At 41.6% G+C, this 20,994-nt stretch overlaps 1 protein-coding gene across 1 annotated transcript; it reads left to right on the forward strand.

The window, feature by feature from the left end:
- Positions 1-372: 372 nt before the first annotated feature.
- On the forward strand, positions 373-20,985 carry LOC145356297 (ectonucleotide pyrophosphatase/phosphodiesterase family member 7-like). Its single transcript, XM_080208875.1, has 5 exons — positions 373-1,103; positions 3,201-3,346; positions 5,280-5,909; positions 11,673-11,910; positions 13,840-20,985. Exons 1-5 carry the CDS (start codon positions 854-856, stop codon positions 13,992-13,994), a joined length of 1,419 nt encoding a protein of 472 aa, XP_080065001.1. The 5' UTR covers positions 373-853; the 3' UTR covers positions 13,995-20,985.
- Positions 20,986-20,994: the final 9 nt, after the last annotated feature.

Genomic DNA, 20,994 nt, shown 5'->3' on the forward strand with positions numbered 1-20,994 from the left:
TATTTTAGCAGACTAGGAATGAATTGCTCGGCAAACCTCTCCCACTGCGATGTGAAGAATCCCTTTCATTCTAAAGTTAACTGGACAAATATTACCCCTCATGTGACCAGTTCCTGAATACATCCTGCCTTATTCATTCATACAGCAACATAAAAAACAAACTGGTAAGGACACCAGTATCTTTAACCGGCTCATCCCTAAGTCATCTAGAATCATAGAACTCTCAGTGCAGAAAGAGGCCATTCAGCCCATTGAGCCTGCACCAACAATAATCCCACCCAGGCCTTATCTCCATAAACTCTTATATTTACCCTGCTAGTACCCCGACACTAAGGGGCAATTTAGCATGGCCAATCAACCTAACCTGCACATCTTTGAATTGTGGGAGGAAACCCCTGTAGACATGGGGAGAATGTGCAAACTCATCTAGTGTGAGAACAGATTTCAAATAAATTGCACCTGACAAGGGGCAAGATGTTCATATTCTAGTTTGTTCTGAACTTGTTCAACTTGGTTTTTTATAAATACTTAAGCCTGGTTCGAAGAATATTACAAAATGACTTTAAATCTGCTCAAATGGATCTATCCTTTATCATTTGGTAGATAATTTTATTATCTTGAAGCTATCAGGCACTCCTATGCAGCAGATAAACATCATGCAGCACAGATTACAGAGTTATAATCTCCAGTAGAGCTAGCCCAAAGTGAAAACTGTAAACCAGATTCTTTCAAAGTCTTTCTTCTACAATAAAGATTTATTCTGGGATAAGATAAAGCTATATAAGCTCTACTTGCTGATAGGTTAGCACCTGGTTTTTTTAGGTCTGGGTTGCTGCAGTAACTGGAAGAAACCATGAGAATGCATTCTATCCTATACCTGAGCCTTCTGCTATCGTTAACATACAGTCATCCCCTCTCTAGAGGGGGAAAGGAGGTTCGGAACAAATTGCTACTCATTTCTTTTGACGGCTTTCGTTGGGATTATGACCAAGACGTTGAAACCCCAAATTTACAGCAACTAGTCAAAGAAGGTGTAAAAGCAAAATATGTTACACCCCCCTTTGTTACAATAACCTCTCCATCTCATTTCACACTGCTAACAGGTAAGTCCTATTTAATCAGCTTCCTTTCAATGTACCGATACCAATTATGTAAACAACTAAAATCCTGTATAATTGTATTGATCAATGAATAGTAATTTATTTACCTAACTGTTAATCAGCAAAAGTGAAATTAATGCGTTAACTACATGTAATTACATTTTAATTATAGATATCATTGGAAGATTTCTATGGCTTCTCCATATTTGTTAGTTATTATTCCCCCAAGCACAACATTTCTGTAAATGTAACATTCAATCTTGTTTAGGGGTAACACAGTGGCACAATGGTTAGCATTGCTGCCTCACAGTAGCAGGGACCCAGGTTTAATTCCAGCCTCGGGTGTCTGTGTAGGAGTTTGCACATTTGTCCAGTGTCTGTGTGGGTTTCCTCCCACAGTCCAAAGATGTGGGTTAGAATCATAGAATCACTACAGTGCAGAAGGCGACCATTTCGGGGTTCGAAATGTCAGCCTCTTTTCTCTCCTTACAGATGCTGCCAGACCTGCTGAGGTTTTCCAGTATTTTCTCCTTTGGTTCCAGGGCATTGTTATCTGTTTAAGTTTTAATTGATGGTGATTAAAGCACAGAATAAGGGCAATCAAGCATTGTGCCAACGACCAAAATACCACAATAACATCATAAACCTTACCAGCATTGCAACTAAGTGGGAAGGTTTTTTTAATAAAATTCTCCCTAATCTTATAAAGTTGCCAGTGTTACTCAATTCTCCTTTGTGTAAAATTTTATCAGACTGCTAGTCTGTGACAAAATTGGATCGGATATTTTGAGCAAATTTCTTTCTTCAATAGTTTGCTAAATCACACGTGCTGTGAACTCTCTCTTCAAAGTGGTACGAGTCAAGAGCTGCAGCAGAAAATGTCAGTTGTGCACTGCTTCTGGGCAGCAGCTGAACACGTGTAAACCTCAAAGGATGATTGAGTAACACTAGTTCCACTCCTAACTACTCAGGTATTTTTCCTGACAATCGTGAGGCACGTCAATTCAGCAAAAATTGTTTCTCCTGAAACAAAATCTTAAAGACAGAGCAACTAAATGATAACCTTTCATCCAAAGATGTTTTGTGCAAAATTTGAATAAAGTATGTCTGTTTACCATTAATAAATAAAGTAAGTGTTGTTAATCACCGTGTATGTACGAGAGCAGCAATGCGATGCTAAGAGGTCATATCCGTCGAGTAGAATTAGGTTCTGGCTGAAAACCAGCATGTTTCTCCCCAGGAACACAGCCTGGTTTTCACTTCAGACCTTATGACACTGTCAAAAAAAAAGCAGGCAGACACGTTTTACACCATCATTCTGGCCAGTAAGAATCTGATAGAGTTGTCAAGGCCCGCTCCATAGAAATTGGGTGAATTAAGTGTCACCCTTCTCCCCCCCCCAACACCACGAGACAACAGGACTCCCCCCACCCCCACAGACAGGGGAACACCACCAACAACCCTCAAACACAGAGGCCAGCCTCTCCCCTGCCACTCAAAGGTCAGGTCACACCCCCCAACCCACACCACGCAGGCATCAGGGTAACCCAACCCCCTCCCCGCTATCTTCGCTGGCATCAGGTGGAGCCCCCCCCACCATTCTCAGTGTCCCTCACACCACCTGCCACGCAGATACAACCTTTCCATCACCTAGAAGCCCTGTCCCCTGACACTGCCAATCTGGCAATGCCAGCCATGTCCCTCACCTCCCAGACACTATACCCACCTTTGCATCCCAGCATGGCCATCAAAACTGGTTTGTGTTTTTGGAAGCCAGCAGTAATTTCCCGCTAGTGTGATGTCATGCTGGTGAAGGCGGGAGGGGAATGTCTGTTATGGTCCAAAGCAATGGCATAAAGCCATTTAATCAAAGTTGCGTGCGTCCTAATTTCTGGGTCATCAGGGAAGGCCTGGACCATCGCACTCAGTCATCTCACCAGTGCAAACCTCATTATGACCCTCTCGCAAGATTTAACGGGCATAACGGGATGTGCGTGCATGGCGGATAGGCTGGGAGAACTGCACTCATTGGTTGATTCAGTTGTGGTGAATCTTGATTAGAACTACAAAATAAGAAACTGTTTTCTATTTTCTCCAAAGGAAAATATATAGAGGCCCATGGCGTGATCCACAACATGTGGTTCAATACAACATCTGGACAGAAAAGATCATATTACCAGACACAGGGTATTAATGAGTATTGGGACAATGGAAGCTTGCCCCTCTGGATCACTGCTCAGCGACAGGTAGACCAAATCATTGGAATATTTTATCTAAATCTACGGGAGAAGGAGGGGTACAAATGATAGTCATCAGCAACTTTAATATGGAGCATAATCCTGTGTCTCCTGGCTGCATAATGAGCTAAATCAAATGAAAAAACAACCCTGGTGGCTGTCTGCTGAAGAATTGTGCTAAGCACCAAAGAATATTGACTTTGGTATACATGTTGCACGCTGTGAACAGTTGCAAACAAATTTTGCAAAGGGGAGGCCTCAAACAGGCCTCTGCAAACGTATGGAAGGAGCTTGCTCCTTGTTTCAGGCCCATGCATGTGCTTTATATATGAACAGTTATCAAAATGATTGGTTGTGCATAATTCCTGTGCAACAAACAAACCAATCACACTGATCTGTTTGGTGCCCTGATATGATGGGCAGAGAGTTCAATCCAATTTATAATGGCCACCATGCTGTTTTCATGAAGATTGCTTAGACATAGCCAGTGGTGATGAAGCCTATAGGCCAGCAAGCAGTAGGTGGTTGGTTGGACCAATTAGAAGGACTGTAAAGGCCATTCTGCAAGCACCAAGTGGAGCTTTCCAGTTGCCATGCTGACACCGCCCCCCCCCTCCACCGGGTCAGAGACACGGTGAATGACTGAAGGCAGTTTCCCAGTGGCAGACCAGGGAAGAGGTGAGGGAGGGGCAGGTGGGTGCTCATTCTACCTAACCAACATCTACCCTTCTGTGTCACAGAGCATATGGCCACAGATCATCTAGAGGACGGGTTGGCCCCTCCATAATGGGAGCCAGGCAGCAGCCTTCGCTTTGTTTTCAAGGACCAGTAAAAATTCTGGAGGGTGCCCTCCACTTTGAGGTGCCCTTTCTTTCTCTCATGGACATTTTCAGCTCCCACCCTCTGACCATGCAACTGTTGATGTTAGTACTGGGGGGCCTTCTATTGGCCCTCAAGATCATCCTTCATCCTTAAATGGTCAGGGCTCACAGTGGAGATCAGTTAATGGGTTGCCTCCTCAAGAATCACCCTCTTGTTCTTGATGCTCCATGTGTGGGTTCCCAATTGCATTTCCTCCGAATGACAGGTTCAGGGTCCACCAACAAAAATCCAGTCCCTGTTCTCGAAACATTTTAATTAGGGACAGGTACGTTTAAAAATCCTAAAAGATCCTATGATAATTTGGAAACCAACTTTGACACCACAATGAAGTTACACTTCTGGTAACAAACAAACAAAAACAGTGCAACACTTTTCACCCAGAGAGCTCACATTCCTATTCCCCATGCACATAAGCCAGGTCCCCAAGCATATCCTTGAAATGCAAGTTCATGAGCTGAATATGTTTTGAGAAATAGCATTACTGTGGAGATTTAGAATGAGTGACTTTTTTTTACTGCAATTGTACAGGGCATTGGTGAAGCCATACCTGGAGCATTGTGCACAGTTTTGCTGTCCTTCTCTGTAGGCAAAGTACAGTAAAGGTTTACCAGGCTGATTCCTGGATGGCAGGTCTGTCATATGAGAATTGGCTAGGATTGTATTCACTGGAGTTTAGAAGAATCAGAGGTGATCTCTCAGAAACTTAAATTCTAATAGGGTAGGTTCAGAAAGAATGTTCCCAATTGTGGGGGAGTCCAGAACTAGGGGTTGCAGTTTAAGGATAAGGAGTAATTTTTTTTAGGACTGAGGTGAGAAGAAACTTCTTCACCCAGAGGGTGGCGAATATGTTGAATTCACTGCCACAGAAAGTAGTTAAGGCCAAAACAGAAATTCAATGCAGTTCTTGGGGCTAAAGGGCTCAGGATATTGAACTTGATCATTCATGATGAAATTGAATGATGGAGCAGACTCGAAGGGCCAAATGGCCTGCTCCTGCTTGTATTTATGATTCTATGGGTCATTTTTCATAAAACCTTTTACTTTTGTTTTATTTCCGAAGGGTTTAAAAACAGGTTCTGTTCACTTCCCTGGGACCAAACCCATCTATGATGGAGATGATATTTTCCTGAAAGTTGTCGAGCCTCCAATGTACAAGTACAACAATGAAACAGCCTGGAAAGAGAACATTGATATGGTAATGAGGTGGTTCACCACAGAAGATCTGGATTTTGTTTCATTGTATTTTGGTGAACCAGACAGAGCTGGCCACAAACATGGACCCGAATCGAAACAGAGAAAGGACATGGTCCGCCAGGTGGACAGAACAGTTGGTTATTTGCTGCAAAGCATTGAAAGACATGGCTTGAAATCCAAACTCAATGTTATCATCACTGCTGACCATGGAATGACTACGGTGCTGAAAGAGCCAGCAGTGACTGAAATTGTGCTGTCAAGATTCGCCAACTTCTCATTCAAAGACATTGCATTTGAACTACTTGATTATGGACCCACTGCTATGCTACTCCCCAAAGAAGGAAGAATAGAGAAAGTGTACCAGATTCTAAAAGATGCCCATCCTCATCTAAATGTTTTTAAAAAGGAAGATTTTCCAAAAAGATTTCGATATTCCGACAGTGAAAGAATTCTCCCAATTATCATGTACGGTGATCTCGGCTACGTTATTCATGGGGTGAGTGCATAAATAGAGCTAGTATTAGTGAAAAGGGCACTCAGCACAGCCCATACCTCCACCACACCATCATAACTCGATATTATTCCAATTACGCAGTTCTTCCTTGAGGCTTTTCCCTGCCTGGTCGATGTTCTGTAAGTAGAAAGCTGAAAAAAGGAACTTTTTATTAAGACTTCCATCTCACTGAGGAGGCTTCAACCTAATCCACATCCAACAACATCTGAAAGCTCTGCTCACATTTTGAAAACTGTGATGAATTCCAATATAGCAACTAAACTCAGTTGTGGTATTCTAAAACAAACAACAAAATCCTAAAATAAAACAACCCATAACATGTTTTAAACAGTCAATTCATCCTATCTACAATTGTTAACCGGTCCTGTAAGGAAGCGTAGGATCCAAAAGGTAACTGGTTCTTTCCTGGGCCATACATTATCAACATACCATGTTTTGTGGTACTCTGTCCATTAGATTTTGAGATACGTTGCTCACAAACACATCAGTGAGTGGTACAGCTAGTAGAGTAATAGAATCATACAGTGCAGAAAAGGCCCTTCGGCCCATTGAGTCTGCACCAGTAATAACTGCCACTAAAGTGAGGCTCATCCCATTTTCAAAATAGAAGGACTATTTCGGATTGGGAGAGAACACGATGTTTGGTGGTACAAATTGGCAGAGTTGTGAAAGTATATGAGAAAGTGCACATCTCAACGTCTAGATTGTAATGGAACGAGTGAACTGATTCCTCCCGATTGTTCTGAGCCAGATATGATACAATAGCAGAAATATACTCTAAACAATGACACATCAACAATAAAGATGCTGGATTCTTGATTGAGCATCTATTCAGCAAATCATAGCCACCTTTACTTTTTAAGTTCTTGTGTTTGCTCACCTTTTGGGTGTAAGCTGACTTCAGTTCAGAATGTAAAACTGAATACAAATCTCCACGTTGTTGTCGATGAGCTGCAGAAGTTAAACTCCATCATTTGTGAGATAGTTCCCGTACACTATAGTATGTGTAACTTCCACATTCAACCCTGTTTCTGCAAGTGAAGATTATCAGTAAATGTTTGACTGAACCTTTGTACTCAAAAGTTTGAATTCTCGAAACAGAGGCAACAGGTATGTAACTTCATTGAATAGAACCCCGACATTGCAGGAGGCGGCCAATCAGCTCATCAAGTCTGCACCAACTCTTTGACAGAGAATCATACACAGGTCCTATTCCCGTAACCGCATGTATTTACCCTACTTATCCCCCCAACCTATACATTTTGGGACATTGAGGGACAATTTGGTATAGTCGATCCACCTAACCTGCACGTATTTGGGTTGAGAGAGGAAAGTGGAGCATCAGATGGAAACACACACAGACACGGGGAGAAACTCCACACAGACAGCCATTGAAGGCTGGAATCGAATCAGTCCGTAGCACTGTGAGGCAGCAATACTAACCACTGTGCCACCAAACTGCCCTCCCCACACCCCCCCCCCCCAAAGTGTAACTCCCCAATAATAAGTAAAACCTTAATTAAACATCAGAGAAATATGGATCAAGTTGTGCCAATTTCACATAAAGGGCAGTTAAGATACAAGTTGTTGGCAGCTGTGGTATTCTACCTCCAGGCTGCGAGAGTCAGCTCTTTGGGGCATTTCTGTTTCTCTGTTCAGAATACAAGTTATTTTCTGATGTGACAACATGCTGAGATCTTTAGGCCATAGGCCTGAGGGGCACGAAAGTGTAAAATGAACACAAATGCTGAACTCATTGTCTATACAACTGGACTAAACAGCAGATGCCTGTAGATATTCTTAAAAATATAGCTCAGTGTGAGTTAGTGCCTTTAGGGTAGGAGACTGGTGGCAATAAAATTACACAAATGTCTTATTAATTCCCTAATGTAGGAGTAACGCAAAAAAAAATGCAGATCCTGAAAAGACCCTTGAGGGAGCACTGGAAATTGGATTAGGTGTAGGTCATTCAACCCCTCAAGATTGCTCCACCGTTCAAGTGGTTCACGGAATTTCCCCACACTATTCCCATATTACTTGATGTGTTTAATATCTGGAAATCCATGAGTCTCTGTTTCAAAAATGCTCAATGACTTAGGTTCTATAGTCTTCCAGGGTTGAGAATTCCAAAAATCCATCATCCTCAGAGGAGAAACTCCTCCTCGTCTCAAACCCAAATGGCGAACCCCAATTTTGAAATCTCTCCCCTGCTTCTAGACAACTGCAGCCTATGGAAACATCTGTCCTGTATCTGTCCTGTGAAGCACTGAGAATTTTATATGCTTCTAAACTCGAGGCCCCAATCTTCACAAAGGACAATCCCACCATCCCATTAGTTTGATGAACCTTGATTGCACCCCTTCTTTGGTGAGAAAAGATGAAATAACTCTCGAACCATGTTATTGTCGTCTATTATTTATTATAAATTAATTGAATTTAAATTCCTTAGCCATTGTAGTGAGATTTAAACTAATTTCTTTAAATCACAAGACGAGGACTCTGGGTAACATTCTAGTCCAGTAACATAACCACTGTACTTCAGACTGCTTACAGATGAACAGAAATTTCCTCCACTGAATGCCAAGAAAGTTGAAGCCATTCAGGGAGAAGAACAGTGATACAATTAAAGAAATTAACATGAACAGAGAGGAGTGTTCTGACAGACTTAAAAGTAGATAAATCCCCAGGGCAGATGAAATATATCCCAGGCTGTGGAGTGATGCAAGCGAGGAAATGACAGTGATGTTGGTAATAATTTTCAATTCTTTTGTGGCCACAGGGGAGGTGCTGGAGGACAGCCAATATGGTATCATTATTCACTAAGGGAGGAAGGAATAATCCAGGGAACTTGAGGCCAGTCTAATCTCAGTGGTGGGAAAACTATTGGAAGAAAGGCTGAAATACAGAATTAATCTGCGTTTGGACAGGCAGGAATTAATCAAGAAATCAGCATGGTTTTGTTAACGGGCAGTCATGTCTGACCAATTTGACTGAATTCTTTTAAAGCAATGACCAAGAAGATGGAGTCTACTTGGTTTTTGATAAGGTCCCACATGGGAGACTGAGTGAAGGTAAGAGCCCATGGGATCCAAGGAAATTTGGCAAATTGGATCAGAATTGGCTGAGTGGAATGAAGCAGAGGGTGCTGGTCGAGGGATATTTTTCTGACTGGAAGTTGGTATCTTGTGGGGTCCACGGAATAGAATCTCTACAGTACAGGAGACGACAATTTGGTCCATCAAGCCGGCACTGACCACAATCCCACCCAGGCCCTATTCCTGTAACCCCATAGTTACCCTGCTAATCCCCGACACAAAGGTCAATTTAGCATAGCCAATCAACCTAACCCACACACCTTAGGACTATGGAGGAAACTGCAGCACCAGAGGAAACCCATGCAGGGTTTGGGGGGGGGGGGGGGGCAGGGGCACACGGGGGTGGCAGCGTGGAGTACAAACTTCACACAGACAGTGACCCAAGGCTGGAATTGAACCCAGGTCCTTGGCACTGTGAGACAGCAATGCTAACCACTGTGCCACGATGCTGCAGGGGTCAGTGGTGGAGCCCTTCCTACGTGTGGTTTATATAAATGATTTAGAATTGAATGCAGGAGGGTCAATCAGTAAATTCACAGATGATACCAAAATTGATGGATGGTAAATAATGAGGAAGATAGCCTAGATTACAGGGTACAGATGGGCTTATAAGTGGCAAATGAAATTTAATCCAGATAAGTAAGAGGTGATATGCTGTTGGGCAGAACAAACAAGGCAAGGGAATACATGATGAACAGCAGGATCCTGGGAAGCACCGAGGACCACAGGAACCTTGGTGTGTACGAACACTGGGTCCTTTAAGTTAGCAGGACAGGTGGATAAAGTGGTCAAGGCGGCATATGGTATACTTACTTGCCTTTGTTAGCCAAGGCATAGAATTTAAGAGCATGAATGTTATGATGGAATTGTAGAAATTGTTGTTTAGACCACAACTACAGTATTCTGTGCAGTTCTGGAATCCATATTACAGAGGGATGTAATAGTGCTGCATTAGGGTGCAGAGAAAATTTACCAGGGTGTTGCCCAGGCTAGAGAGTTTTACTTAAGAGAAATTGGATAGATTGGGGTTGCTTTCCTTGGAGCAGAGGAGACTGAAGGACATGATTGAGATGTATAAAATAATGAGGGGCATAGATGAAAGAAACTTTTCCCTTGACGGAGGGATGAATGAACAGTGACATAGATCAAATTTAAGAGGCAGAATGTTTAGAGGGGGATGATAGAGAAGAAAACTTTTTTACCCACTCACTGCCTGAAAGGGTCATGGAGGCAATCGGCCAAAGCACTGGAAAATGGGATTAGAATTGTTAGTTGGTTGTTCTTAACCAGTGCAGGTGCACTGCATTTCAAGTAGACTTCCTCTCTTCTTTTAAACTCTAGTGAATACAGACCCAGTCAAATCAATCTCTCCTCGTAGGACAGTCCCACCAACCCTAATATCAGCCTAGTGAACCTTCTGCTCCACTCCCTCTATGGCAATTATGTCCTTTTTTAGTTAGGGAGACCAAAAATGCACACAATACTCCAGGTATGGTCTCACCAAGACTCTGCATAATTGCAGTAGGATATCTTTACTCTTGAACTCAAATCCTCTTGAAGACCAACAAACCATTTGCCTTCCCAATCGCTTGCTGGATCTGCCTCTCCATTTTCATTGAATAATGTACCAGGACATCCAGATCCCTTTGTACATCCACATTTACCCATGTAACATTTAGATCATACTCTTCCTTTGTTTTTCACACCAATGTGTAAAACTTCACATTTCACCATGTTGTATTGACCACCTGTTTGCCCACCCACTCAACTTGTCTAAGTCAGCCTGAAGCTTCCTTGCATCCCCCTGACAACTCTGCCCAGTTTGGCATTGCGCTGCTCAGGGCTTGAGTGATTTAGTATTTTCTGATTTCAATTTATACTTTTTTTAATATATATATTCAGGGATTACATTTGGCAAGTCTTTCTTGCTAGGAATGATAGCATTGCACCTGTGTGGTACAGTATTTTAACCCGTGCATTATATTCACTGGGCAAGAGATGTCCAAAGCAACGCATCTCAGGTCTCAACATTGTGCAAAGTTGTTTAATTTCAAGTCACGATTTTCAGGAATGCTGCCACAACTCTTAAATAAGGAATTACTGTACTCTTACCACTTGGAAGTAATTGTTTTTTTCTTTCACCTCTACGAATTGTGCCTAAGGATTCAGGCCTTTAATGAAACTAGAAAAATATTAGTCACTGAAGCACAGCAGCAATCAAGAATCTGATTTCAATATTGCTTTAAGGTTAATTCTTCCATAATTAAACATTTTGTTTTACATGGAGAGCAGAAACAAAGTAGCGATCATTCTACAAATTTTGGGACTGACTTGCATTTTCCAATATTTGATTTTTAAAAAGAACCATAATGTTTTTGTCAATTCATAAAACTTTACCATTTTAGACTGTGCCATGTGAAATTCCAATTTGTTTTATATTTGATGTTTTCCTTCTGTGCTGCTAACTTCCTTCTTTGATATACTGATGTTTATATCCTAATTACACAATAAATACTTCTTGGAACATATCAAACTGATAGACCACAAATTTGATAGTCCTTGGCACTTTATGGCATTTGAACTCCATGGCATGTAATATTGTCTCAATATTCTCTCTCACATTGTACCATATCTCTTGTTCTGCCACCAGAGATTTAAAGTCCAGTTTAACAAAGGTGAGCATGGGTTTGATAATGATCATATGGACATGAAAACGATTTTTCGTGCATTTGGTCCCGACTTCAAGAAGAATTATCTGGCCGAGCCATTCGATAGTGTGAACATCTATTCACTAATGTGTGAACTTCTCAAGATCCAGCCTGAGCCCAACAATGGATCATTGGAAAATACCCAAAGAATGTTGAGCTACTATCAGGACGATACTAATGGTAAGGGACAAGTTCAACCATACATTTTTGATAATGAACAATATAAATATTATGATGTGTGGAACAATATTGCATTCTGCAGACAAAATTTCCAGTTTATTTTGCAATTTTATTTCCCAGCTGTAGCTACAATATGCATTTTGTTCCCCTAAACATTTTTAAAATTCATTTATGGGATGTGGATGTCGCTGACTGGGCCAGCATTTGTTACCCATCCTGTTTCAGAAGACATCTGAGAGTCAACCAAATTGTTGTGGATCTGGAGTCACTTGTAGTCCAGACCAAATAAGGATCTCAGTGAGCTCGATAGGGTTTTTTTTTTACAACAATCAACAATGGGTTTCATTAAAGTCCAGATTTTTACTGAATTCAAATTTCACCATCTGTCGTGGTGGGGTTTAAACCCACATCCCCAAATCTTGCCTGGGTCTCTGAATTACTAGTCCAGTGACAATACCACTACACTGTTCCTTCCCTTAATTGCTTAAATCTTAATTGTCTCATTTACAAGATTTTGTTACTCAAATATCATCTCCTCTACAAGCTGGTACTTTCTGCAAATTCAGATATTCCATTTCCAAGTTACTCATGAATACCATTTTAAAGAGTCAAAAGCAGCAATCCTGATAGATCGAAGGTACTCATTACACAGATCAATTTCTTAGTTTATCTCTATCATTGAACCAATTATTCAATTTATTAATGCCTTCTTCTGCACCTCGCCAGAGATTTCACCAGTTTAGATTTCTTGTAACTATTAATACACACCCAAATTCACAAATAGGATATCTCAGGGCCAGTGTAATGGTATTAGATCTCTTAGGTGAACCTTCAGCCTTGTGTCCTGGCCCTCCCCCCATTAACTCCTGAAAATGAATTGTGCTTTAGCATGAATAGAATTTCTTTTTCTTGGATTTATTGCACATGGAAAACAGGAATATGATAATTATACATTTGCATTAAATTATTTTTGATATTTAATCATTTGCAGTTTCATAATCCTCAGGGGACAGCACAGTGATTATTACTGCTGCCACAATGGCAGGGACACGGGTTCGATTCCTGGCTTGCGTGACCATCTGTGTGGAGTTTGCACATTCTCCCTGTGCCTGCATTGGTTTCCTCCAGGTTCTCCTGTTTTCTACCGCAATGCAAAAATGTGCGGGTTAGGGTGATAGGCCTAAGTGTTAGGGGGAGGTCAGGGGAATTGATAGGTGAAATATGTTGGGTTACTGGAATAGGGCCTGGGTGGGATTGTTGTAGCTGCAGGCTTGATGGGCCAAATGGACTCCTGCACTGGTGGGTATTCATTGACTCTATTCTATGTAGAAGTATGAATTTGCTGAACTACGAGCAATAGAAAGATTGCAATTTAAATACATGGAGACCTGTATAGGAAGCAGACCTGGAGCTTTCCATTTCAGGCTGAAGTCTGTATACCCAGTGGTTGCACTGGCCCTGATATACCTTTGTGGCTGAATCATTAACCATGCATCAATTCTATAGACACATCCAAAGGGTTCAAAAAAAAAATCAGCCTGGTTGGCCTTTCACAAACCCAGACACTTTGAATCATTGCATTAATTTCTGTTAAATGCCTGTGAAGTTCTACTTTATACTTTTCTTCCATGGATATCAAACCAACAAATTATGAGATTGGAACTTTCCATTCATAATAAAAGCATGCCTGAAAATCTCAGATCAAGCAGTATCTGTGGAAAGAAAGTTTGTTGAGTGACCCTTCATCAGAACTCCACGTTCTCCATTCTTTTGCTACACCTGCATTCAGTGAGGCGGGTAAAATTCCTCTCAAAATGCTCCTAACCTTATTTTATTAAGCATTTCACCAGAATTTTACCATGCTCTGATGCCTTTTGCAAATTCAAATGCTTCAGTTCTTTTTAATATACTGTCTGTTTTCTTTTCTAGATTCCCAGGATACAAGCTCCCAGGATACAAGCTCCAAGTCAACATCATTTCAGGTGGCTCTAAGCTTAGCAGCAGTCGTTAGTTTGCTAGTTCTGGCTACTGTTATTGCTGTAATTCATTCCGCCTGCAAACAAAGAAAGAGCAATCGACAGTAAGTATCTCAAAGTGCTCATGAAAGAAAACCCAGGGGCAGACATAAAATACTTTTAATTCAGGGCCACAAATAATGTGGTTAGTAGCTTCAACTCTCTCCTCAGACACAGGTACCTTCAATACTGTATTGTTCCAAAACAGCTCCTCCCTGTTGGCACTATTTTTTAAACCTTCTACAAGTTGTTGTATCTCTCCCAAAGCAAGGTGACAAAACAACAGCAGAATCAAATTTATTCCCTGTTATTGTGGCTAATTCATCAGTTGAGTCATCCAAGTTAAATTCTCCAGCGTTGAGTATCCATTTATTTCGCTTCCATTTGCTCAGTGGAATCTTTCTTTTCAGAGCACATCAGCCAGTGCGCTCGGTCCATTTACAGAATCCGGTCAGAGCAAAAGGAGGCCAATCAGCCCATCGAGTCTGCACCGACCACAATCCCTCCCAGGCCCTATTCCTGTAACCCCACATATTCATCCTGCTCATGCCCTGGCACTAGACCAAATCACCATTGGCCTAGCATGGTGAATCAACCTAATCCATATATCTTTGGACTGTGGGAGGAAACCGGAGCACTCGGAGAAAACCCACACAGACACGGGGAGAAAGTGCAAACTCCACACAGACATGACCCGAGGCTGGAATTGAACCCAGGCCCTTGGTTCAATTAACAGTATTAACCACTGTGCTGCCTCTTACTATAGGAGGGTTTACAGATTTCAAATTCAGCACAAAATATTTTCTAAACAATTAAAAGGCTAGAAAGTCTTCATTCTGAGCATGACCAGTTTTCCTCATCTTCAGTTTCATGGTGCAATTACCTGAAATATTTAATGCTTGTTCTTGGACTTCAATCACCTGCTCCAAGACTTTAAAAACACCTTTTGCCTGGAAGGAGGGTTGCCCAAATACATTCGTGTCTGCAAACACAGCATGATGTAGGTGACAGTGAAATGCACTGTGCCCCTTGCAGCTTACACGATGGAAATGAGACTGCTCGCCTACTAAAACAGGTGCCACATTTTCAAAGATGTTTGTGTGCTACTCGCTGAAGCAGCCTCCCGCCTGGGACATGTGACATTCCCTTTGATGTTGCAAGAATCAGGTCTCTGAACTTAAATTTTAATCAGTAAAATGGTTGATGGCCGTTTCATTTTTTTCTTGCAAATATGTAGATGGAAAAAAAAACAAGATACAAGACAGTAAATTTGAACAGTACAACAGGTCTAAATGACCAGTGACAAGCACATTTTGACCAGTTAAATAGTAGATGAAATACCAATTAGTAACCTCTACTTTAAGTTTTTTTTAAATGGATAGTTTTTGCTTAGTATATCAGCTATAGGAAGTAAGGTGAAACTCCAACAGAATACACGAGACTAATAATCATATGGTTACTGACATTCTGCCCCTCACTCACTCTGACCCAGTCACACTAAAGTAAAAGTATGAACATTATTTATTAGTCACAACTAAGGTTTACATTAACACTGCAATGAAGTTACTGTGAAATTCCCCTAGTCGCCAGAGTCCAACACCTGTTCAGATCAATGCACTTAACCAGCACATTTTTCAGAACGAGGGAGAAACCAGAGCACCTGGAGGAAATCCACACAGACACGGGGAACTCCACAGTGACCCAAGCCAGGAATCAGACCCAGGTCCCCAGAGCTGTGAAGCAGCAGCACTAACCACTGTGCTAGTGCCACCCCACTGATCACAATGAGCTGGTCCAGCATCATTTAACTGATTTTATTTACAGGAACATGCACAATGTCTGTTTATACACAACACTGTTTCAGAAACAAGAGCGATTAGTGAGCACAGTCCAATTCACTTACCAAATGACTACTCAGGATGACGTAGAATCTATGTTACTTGGTATGAATTAGCCCTCAGAACTAAACAATGACCATTATAGATGTTTTTACAGAGCATTTTAATGTGATTCCTTTCTGCAACACTCCACTAGCTCTGACTGTTATAATTCAATACAATGCCTAATTTGTTCAACTCTACTAGAGACAGCAACCAGACCAAATACAGTTCAGTTACTGTATTATACATGTTTTGTCCTGAATGAAAGTCACTCCTGTTGCCCTGATCTCCAGAAGCCCAAGGGACAGTTTCCTGCTCCTTTAAGGACAATTAATTGCCAGACTTTCTTCAGTGAGGTGAAAATTACCTCCAAGGTAACTGGGGTTGTGGTGGTGGTGGGGGCGGCTGTGCACCAATTACATTCAGACATGGCTGCTCAGCCTGTGGAACTACTATAGGATCCTACTATAATCCTACAGCTCAGCTGGGCAGCCTCCACCACAAGTTAATGAATATCTCAAGCTAACCAAGCAGTTCATTATGGGAGGACAAGGAGGAGAGGAATGGCACAGTATCAATCATGGAAGAAAAATATTGTTACTGAGAAACCCAAATCCCTGGTTACAGTTTAAATTGAGGATTGTGGAACAAAGGTGGGTGATAACAAACATTAATTGGGAAATAAATTTGGGTTGCTTATACTAACAAATGTCATTTCTTTTCAGAGTACATGATGAAACCAAGATTCACAACCCAAGTCATCATAAGACATAGAACAGTACAGGCCCTTTAGCCCTCGATGTTGTGCCGAGCTTTGTCTGAAACCAAGATCAAGCTATCCTGCTCCCTATCATTCTGGTGTGCTTCATGTGCCTATCCAATAACCGCTTGAAAGTTCCTAAAGTGTCCAACTCCACAATCACAGCAGGCAGTCCATTCCGTGCACTAACCACTGAGTAAAGAACCTACCTCAGACATCCCTCCTATATATCCCACCATGAACCTTATAGTTATGGCCCCCTATAACAGCTACATCCACCCGAGGAAATAGTCTCTGAATGTCCATTCTATTTATCCCCCTCATCAGTTTATAAACCTCTAAGTCACCTGACATCCTCCTCCCCTCTAAAGAGAAAAGCCCCAGCTCCCTCAACCTTTCCTCAAGACCTACCCTCCAAACCAGGCTGCATCCTTGTAAATCTCCTCTGCACTCTCTCCAATGCTTCCACATCCTTTTTGTAGTGAGGTGACCAGAACTGCACACTCTCTCAAATGTGGTCTCACCAAGGTCCTGTACAGTTGCAGCATAACCCCACAGCTCAAACTCAAACTCCCTGATAATGAACGCTGACACACTATAGGCCTTCTTCACAACTTTATCCATTTGAGTGGCAACCTTCAGAGATCTGTGGATATGAACCCCAAGATCTCTGTTCCTGCACATTCCTCAGAACACTGCGTTGACCCTGTAATCTACATTTAAATTTGTCCTACCAAAATGAATCACCTCGCACTTATCTGGGTTAAACTCCATCTACCACTTTTTGGCCCAGCTCTGCATCCTATCAATGTCTCTTTGCAGCCCACAACAGCCCTCCACCTCATCCACTACTCCACCAATCTTGATGTCATCAACAAATTTACTGACTCACCCTTGAGCCCCCTCCTCCAAGTCATTGATAACGATCACAAATAGCAGAGCACCCAGCACTGATCCCTGTGGTACACCGCTGGTAATTGGTCTCCAGTCTGAAAATTTTCCATCCACCACCACCCTCTGAGATAGCCAGTTACTTATCCAATTGGCCAAATTTCCCTCTATCCCACATCTCCTTACTTTCTTCATGACCCTACCATGGAAACTTATCAAACACCTTATTAAAATCCATGGATACGACATCAACTGCTCTACCTTCATCTATACACTTAGTTACCCCCTCAGAATTCAATCAAATTTGAGAGACAAGACTTACCCTTAACAAATCTGTGCTGACTATCCTAGATTAAGCTGAATCTTTCCAAATGGTCATAAATCCTATCCCTCAGGACCTTTTCCATTAACGTACTGACCACTGAAGAAAGACTAACTGGCCTATAATTACCAGGGTCATTCCTATTTCCTTTCTTGAACACAAGAACAACATTCGCCATTCTCTAGTCCTCTGGAACTATCCCCATGGACAATGAGGACCTAAAGATCAAAGCCAAAGGCTCTGCAATCTCATCCCTTGTCTCCCAAAGAATCCTAGGAAATATCCCACCTGGCCCAGGGGACTTAGCGACCCTCAGGATTTTTCAAAATTGCCAATGCATCTTCCCTCAGAACATCTATCTCCTCCAGCCTATCAGCCTGTATCACACTTTCATCCTCAAAAATCATGGCCCCTCTCCTTGGTAAACACTGAAGATCATTCATTGCCTCTCCTATCTCTTCTGATTCCATGCACAAGTTCCCATGACCATTCTTGACCAGCTCTAATTTCACCCCAGTCATTCTTTTATTTCTCACATAAGAGTACAAAGCCTTGGGGTTTTCCTTTATCCAACCCGCCAAAGACTTCTCATGCCCTCTAAGCCCTTTTTTTAGCTCATTCCTTGCTATCTTGTAACCCACAAGTGACCCAACTGAACCTCGTTTTCTCATCCTTACATATGCTTCCTTTCTCCTCTTGAAAAGACATTCAACTTCTTATGAATCATGGTTCCCTCACTCAGCCATTTCCTCCCTATCCAAGAGACATGCCTATCAAAGACACGCAGTACTTGTTCCTTGACAAGCTCCACTTTTCATTTACACTTTTCCCTGATAGTTTGTTCCCATCTTATGCTCCCGAATCACAATTGCCCCTCCCCCCAGTTATAAACCTTGCCCTGCCGTATGTCCCTATCCCTCTCCATTGCAATAATGGAAGACACCAAATTGTGGTCACTATCTCCAAAGTGCTCACCCACAAACAAATCTAACACTTGGCCCGGTTCATTACTCAGTACTAAGTCCAATGTGGCCCCACCTTTTGTCGGCCTATCCACATTGTCAGGAAAGCCTCCTGCGCACTGTACAAAAACTGCTCCATCTGAACTATTCAACCTATAAAGGTTCCAACCAACATTTGGAAAGTCAGTCATCCATGACAACTACCCTATGACCTCCACACCTATCCATAATCTGCTTTGTCATTTCCTCCTCCAGGTCTCTATTACTAATTGGGGGCTCTAGAAAACTCCTAACAACGTGACTGCTCCTTTCCTATTTCCAATTTCAGCCCATATTACTTCAGCAGTCAGACTGCCCTCCAACTACCTTTCAGAAGCCATTAAACTACCCTTGATTAACAATGCTACTCCTCTATCTCTTATCACCTTCCCTACTCTTACTGAAACATCTATACCCTGGAACCTCCAACAGCCATTCCTGTCCCTGTTCTATCATTAGTTGAGGTCCAATAGATAACTCTCAACCTGTGCAGAGGGTGAATAACATCTGCTTTAAGTACTAACTGAACAATGTTATGATAATGGCTTTTATACAATTTCTTACATATACAAATTAAAAAGTTATGTCTAATGGATGGGATTACTTGGCAGAAATTCTCTTCTATACTTATTTATTGCTGATTCATGAAAACAAATACAATAGCACCTCTAACAGTGTTTAGCATTTGAACGCAGGTCCAGGCCATTTTTGTCAGTGTGACCTCATTAAATATTATCTGATTATTAATCGCCATTTATTCTTACTCTCTCTCAATCACAGTGCGACTGTGAAAGCTGCAAAAAATGGATGTTTTGGAACTCCAGCAGTAAAACATTATCTCATTTGGCATCAGGTTTCAGTCCCAATTCCATATTTATTTTGCCAGCTCTCAGCCACACCATGGGCCCTTGGGCTTGGCTGCCTACCCTGAAGTGTGGGGTGCAGACCAACTCATCTTCCCATCCTACTCTGGCTGAAGCAGAGAATGGGGGAGAAGTCGGTCAACAATAAATCAGAGAACAGTTAATCCAAATGAGATAATTGCCTTCAGTGGAGGGATGTTAAACAATGCATCTTGCGGAAATTGTACCAAGCCATGTTTTTTCAAAAGCTCAATTGTGCTTGTAACCATTGTCAATAAATACTGATTATTCACTTATCCTGCCTGTCAGTGGCATATAATGACTATACTTTTCAGAATGTGTACAGTTCTAGCCATTCCATTATTAAAAGGATATTATTAAACTAGAAAGAGTGCAGAAAAGATTTACTAGGATGCCACAGGGACTTGATAGATTGAATTATAAGGAGACACTGGATAGACTGGGACTTTTTCTTCAGACCGTAGGAGGCTTAGGGGTGATCTTATAGAGGTCAATAAAATAATGAGGGGCATCGATCAGCTAGATAGTCAACATCTTTTCCCAAAGGTTGGGGAGTCTAAAACTAGAGGGCATAGGTTTAAGGTGAGAGGGAAGAAGATATACAAAAGGGTCCGGAGGGGCAATTCTTTCACAGTGTGATGAGTGTCTGGAACAAGCTGCCAGAGGTGGTAGTAGAGGCGAGTACAATTTATTCTTTTAAAAATCAACATGGGTAAGGTGTTTAGAGGGGTGTGGGCCAAGTGCAGGCAATTGGGACTAGCTTAGTGGTTTTAAACAAAAAGGGGGTGGCTTGGACAAGTTGAGCTAAAAATGCCTGTTTCCATGCTGTAAACTTGACTAATTAAACTTGAATAAAGTGCACATTCCATTTTTCCAACTACTATACTTATTTCCAGAACATTAAACATTTTAGGTCAAACTAATACCAAACATTTTAACAAAATCTAAATTTTAAAAAAGCAATTGAACCAATAGTTTGTTTATTCATGGGGTCAAATACTTTGCTTCTAATCAGCTCCACTTTTCAAATGAATCATTCTCCATTTCCACTACCTCTGGCATACTATCAAACATTCCCTTCTCTCCCACCATTCTGAAGGGACTTGTCTCTCTATTGGGCTGCAAACACTTCTTCTAGACACTAGAGTCATCCAGTTGTACTTCTTTCAATTTAGCATATTGCATTTGCTTCTACAATGGGGAGAGCAAACAGACTGATGGCTTTGTAGGTCACAAAAACTTCTGGTCACTAAAAATTTAGCAAAACACTGATTTCTTTATCCTTGGCCTCCTAAGGTATTCCAATGAATTTCAAACATGAGCTTCATGAA

This window comes from Carcharhinus amblyrhynchos, chromosome 21, assembly GCF_965287045.1.
Source record: "Carcharhinus amblyrhynchos chromosome 21, sCarAmb.v2.hapA, whole genome shotgun sequence".
In the NCBI taxonomy this organism is placed as follows: domain Eukaryota; kingdom Metazoa; phylum Chordata; class Chondrichthyes; order Carcharhiniformes; family Carcharhinidae; genus Carcharhinus; species Carcharhinus amblyrhynchos.

Coding starts and splice junctions, on each gene's coding strand:
- LOC145356297 (XM_080208875.1), top strand. CDS start 854: ATGAGAATGCATTCTATCCTATACCTGAGCCTTCTGCTATCGTTAACA. Junction 1,104..3,200: donor TCATTTCACACTGCTAACAG/GTAAGTCCTATT, acceptor TTTTCTCCAAAG/GAAAATATATAGAGGCCCAT. Junction 5,910..11,672: donor TCGGCTACGTTATTCATGGG/GTGAGTGCATAA, acceptor TTCTGCCACCAG/AGATTTAAAGTCCAGTTTAA.